This window comes from Dioscorea cayenensis, chromosome 7 (assembly GCF_009730915.1).
Source record: "Dioscorea cayenensis subsp. rotundata cultivar TDr96_F1 chromosome 7, TDr96_F1_v2_PseudoChromosome.rev07_lg8_w22 25.fasta, whole genome shotgun sequence".
Lineage (NCBI taxonomy): Eukaryota > Viridiplantae > Streptophyta > Magnoliopsida > Dioscoreales > Dioscoreaceae > Dioscorea > Dioscorea cayenensis.
Window position 1 is genome coordinate 28,832,247 of NC_052477.1, and position 3,984 is coordinate 28,836,230.

Below are 3,984 nucleotides of genomic sequence, written 5' to 3' on the forward strand. Positions count from 1 at the left end.
CTCAAGAGGTACAAGTTTGCTCGTTAATGTGTCCCGCATCAAATGCCCACTTTATGCTCTTTGCATGACGATTAGTATCTGATGCTCTTTGGATGATGATCGTTATAATCAGTCAAATCTCCAGTCAAGTTAAAAGCACCTGATGCTGTACGTACCCATGATCAATACTTGTCAGTAAAAACTTTCAACTGATCTTACTTCATTGTTCAGCATCTCTGATGCTATCTGATGATATCATGACCAATAATTTGGACTCAACCAATATCAAATTTAAGTTGATATATATATATATATATAAGATCTATGACCAAGATTAATTTGTGTATTCAAACCAAAATTTAATATAAAAGAGCTTTGTGTGGGTAGGTGGGTAGGTGTGAACTACCGAAACAATGGCTGGCGAGGAACAAGATGTTCAAACACAACCACATGCTGCTCATGATCATGAATCACGCACACCTGCAAAACAAGGAGGTTGGATCACAATTCCCTTCATCCTAGGTACATTCATATATATATATACTTAGTTTATTTTCTCCATCTTTTATTCAATAATTAATTAATTAATTTGGATGCTTAAATGAAGCTTCTCTTAATCTTAAGGTATGTTTTCAATTCTATATAACTTGGTTGGAAGTAGGGAATGCATTTGGTTTGGCCTTGGTCTTGAGTGGAGTCATGGGGAACTTCACTGTATATCTCATAAAATGCTACAATTTCAAGAGAATGGACGCTGCTCTGCTAACAAACATCATGTACGGCACCTCCAGCTTTTTACCCCTCCTCGGCGCCATCCTCTCCGACTCTTTCTTTGGCTGCTTCCTTATCGTCGCATTCTCCACTGTGGCTTCTCTATGTGTAAATCACATAAACATTTGATTTTTTTCCCGTATTGAATATGTTGGAACATTTAAAAAAAACTAGAGAAACTTAATAAAAATAATAAAGAGTACTTGTCAACTGTCTCTTTACCTATAGACTTCAAGGTCCCCTGCACATAAATAAAGTCATAGATTTGCCTCCCTACTATAGCAGGGTGATTAGGACACGTTATATAATTAAAAACCAGAACACATCCCTGACAATAGTGATTTACCCCAAATAATAATAATAATAATAATAGAGTCAATTCTAATAAGTTTTACCGTAAATGATCAATCACACACCATCGCATAATTATTTATTTATAATGTATTTATGTAAACCATATATGTTTACTCTAATATGTTCTTAATTTACCATTTGCTAGTTTACATTCATTGGGTATGTTACAAATAACTTAGGCCCAGTTTGAATTCAAAGTGATCTCCAAAGAACGGGGATCGTTCCACTTTTTGGTAAAAAAAGAATGGGAATAAGTTCGTAGAGGGTTTGATCTCCTCACAACCTATTCCTCCATTCTCATTCTTATTCGGATTCTCACTCACATTCCACATTCTTATTCTGAGAACCTTTAACTGACTAATTTATAATATAATGTTAATCTAGCCAGCCCTGCATTTTCTGGAATTTATTCAATGCCAAATGTTCGATGACTAAACGAATTATTCTTTCTTTTTCTTAATGAAAATACAGTGTATCATCATTCTCACAATCACAGCCGGAATCAAAGCGTTAAGACCACCAAACACTTACACTCAGGCGACCAGTGGCCAACTAGCAGTCTTATACACCGGTATAGTCTTGTACACAATTGGGGCAGGTGGTACAAGGTTCAGCATGATGAAATTGGGAGCTGATCAGTTAAGCAATGTGGGTGACCAAGATGTGTTCTTTAACTGGTCCTTCATAGTTCTTTATGGTGCGGTAGCCATTGGAAGCACTGTTATTGTCTATGTTGAGGATAGCATTAGTTGGGAGCTTGGATTTGGGATATGTTTAACTGTGACTGCTCTGGCTGTGCTTTCTTTTCTTCTAGGAATTAAGTATTATCTTATATCAAGGCCGAAAAGAAATCCGTTTATGACGATGGCACGCGTTGTCGTTGCTGGGGTTAGGAAAAGGAAGCTTGCATTGCCGGAGGAGGAGGCGGCCTATTACCGTGGGTTATTCGAGAAAACTGATCAACCACTTTTTTCAAGTTTTAGGTATGTATGTGATTATCCCTAAACGTGAGTTTTACTTGTTTCTAAGTAATAAATAACTAAATATGTAATAGTAGAGTTAAAAGTTTAATAAGAGACAATGCAAGGTATCAGATTCTGAGATAAAGAAACCAGAATTATCACTTAGAACAAATTAAGAATAATTGCTTATTGTGATAGAGATGGGAATTTTTTTTTTTCACTTTGCGCGAGCTTAGAGATTTGATTTTAGATTTTTGTTAATACAAATACTAAATGTAAGAGAACCGATACTAATAGGTAAAAAACTATTACCAATGAAATGGGAATTTTTAACTATAATCACCACTTTAATATTTTTTTTTGTTATAAGATAAACTTTCTTTGATCTGTTAAGATCAAGATAAAATAATATAACATAAATTAGAACACTGATCTAAACTTTCTAACATAAATATTATTAAACAATTATGTTGAAAACATAATGCATGCAGTTGCATGAACCGAGCTACGTTGATTCAACAAGGGGACGTAGCCACAGACGGCAGCATATCCCGGCCATGGAGCTTGTGCTCTGTTGAAGATGTAAATGATCTGAAAACCCTGATCCGCATTGTCCCTCTCTGGACCTCCAACGTCTTCCTAAGCATCTCCATCGCCACCCAAACCAGCCTCTCCGTCCTCCAAGCCTTAACCATGGACCGTTCCCTTGGCTCCCATTTCTCCGTCCCTGCCAGCTCTTTCTCCATCGCCACCTTGCTTGCCATTTGCCTAACGCTCTTCATTCTTGACCGTGGCATCTATCCTCTCTGCCACCGTCTCACCTCCTATACTCCCACACCTCTCCAACGTGTCGGCGTTGGCCAAGCCTTCAACATCGCCGCCATGGTTGCTTCCGCTCTCATCGAGCACCGGCGTTCAATCATTGTTCATGAACACCAGGCCGAAAACCAACCTGACTGGATTGTGCCGATGTCGGCGTTCTGGCTTGTGCTGCCTTATGTGTTCATCGGCATCGGTGAAGCCTTTCATTTTCCTGGACAGATAGCATTTTACTACCAGGAGTTCCCTAAATCTTTGAAAAGCACGGCCATTGGTATAGTTGCAGTGCTTATGTCCATTGGGTTTTATTTAAGCATGGCTGTGCTGGCGGTGGTCCGGCGAGCTACCAGTTGGCTTCCGGATAACTTGAACTCATCTAGACTAGAGAATGTTTATTGGATGCTGACGTTGGTGGCGAGTATCAACTTTTTTTACTTTATTTTATGTGCAAAGTTTTATAAGAAGCAGAGTGACGACAAGCATGTAGTTGGTGCTGTAAATTAATTTCTTGTAGTAGAGCTTTGTATATTTATTTATTTATTCTTTTATTGTGGTTATGTGAATTCGTAAAAAATGTTGCAAAAGATATGGAATTTGTTCCATGACTTATTGCTGTGAATGTAGTATATATGACATCGACTGAGAAATTTTATCATGGTCATCGATGCTATGGCTGATTTATTTTTACGTCATCGTGTTTTCAATTTGTTTTTGTCGATTTAGATATTAATTTGCTTTTCACCGATTATTCATTGGGATTTTCCGTCAAATTTAGATGACGTGACGGTAAAAACGCCACGCTCACTCTTTTTGCCGAGTGAGTAGCGTGCTCTCCAGACTGGGATGAGAGAAAATATAAAAAGAGAGTGACGCAGACTTCCGCACCATGTCATCTAAATGTACTAAAAATCCCAAAACGACTAACCGTGAAAACAAATTAATATATAATGACCAAAAAGAAACAAATTGAAACAAAAACGACCAAAATGAAAAATCACCATAACATGTAATGACTACTGAAAAATTTACCCGACTAATCGCTCACACTTTACCTAGTATGTTTGAGCTATTGTGCAAATCTCAAGAATTTGAGCATGGC

At 37.7% G+C, this 3,984-nt stretch overlaps 1 protein-coding gene across 3 annotated transcripts; it reads left to right on the forward strand.

Annotated features, from left to right (window-relative positions):
• Positions 1 to 342: 342 nt before the first annotated feature.
• Positions 343 to 3,500, forward strand: LOC120264455 (protein NRT1/ PTR FAMILY 2.6-like). 3 transcript variants are annotated; one of them, XM_039272265.1, is made up of 5 exons: positions 343 to 501; positions 641 to 858; positions 1,576 to 1,801; positions 1,919 to 2,087; positions 2,558 to 3,499. In XM_039272265.1, the coding sequence occupies exons 1-5, from the start codon at positions 393 to 395 to the stop codon at positions 3,387 to 3,389; spliced, it is 1,554 nt and encodes a 517-aa protein (XP_039128199.1). In that variant the 5' UTR covers positions 343 to 392; the 3' UTR covers positions 3,390 to 3,499. The 3 variants fall into 3 exon arrangements, with proteins under 3 accessions (XP_039128199.1, XP_039128198.1, XP_039128201.1); XM_039272264.1 differs by having other exon boundaries at positions 1,576 to 2,087; positions 2,558 to 3,498; XM_039272267.1 differs by lacking the exon at positions 641 to 858 and having other exon boundaries at positions 398 to 474; positions 1,576 to 2,087; positions 2,558 to 3,500.
• The last annotated feature ends 484 nt before the right edge of the window (positions 3,501 to 3,984 follow it).

Bases quoted from the DNA above. Each gene is read 5' to 3' on its own strand.
- LOC120264455 (XM_039272264.1), top strand. From the start codon at position 393: ATGGCTGGCGAGGAACAAGATGTTCAAACACAACCACATGCTGCTCAT. The intron at 502-640 runs GTACATTCATAT...GGTTGGAAGTAG, and splicing joins CACAATTCCCTTCATCCTAG to GGAATGCATTTGGTTTGGCC. The intron at 859-1,575 runs GTAAATCACATA...ATGAAAATACAG, and splicing joins CCACTGTGGCTTCTCTATGT to TGTATCATCATTCTCACAAT.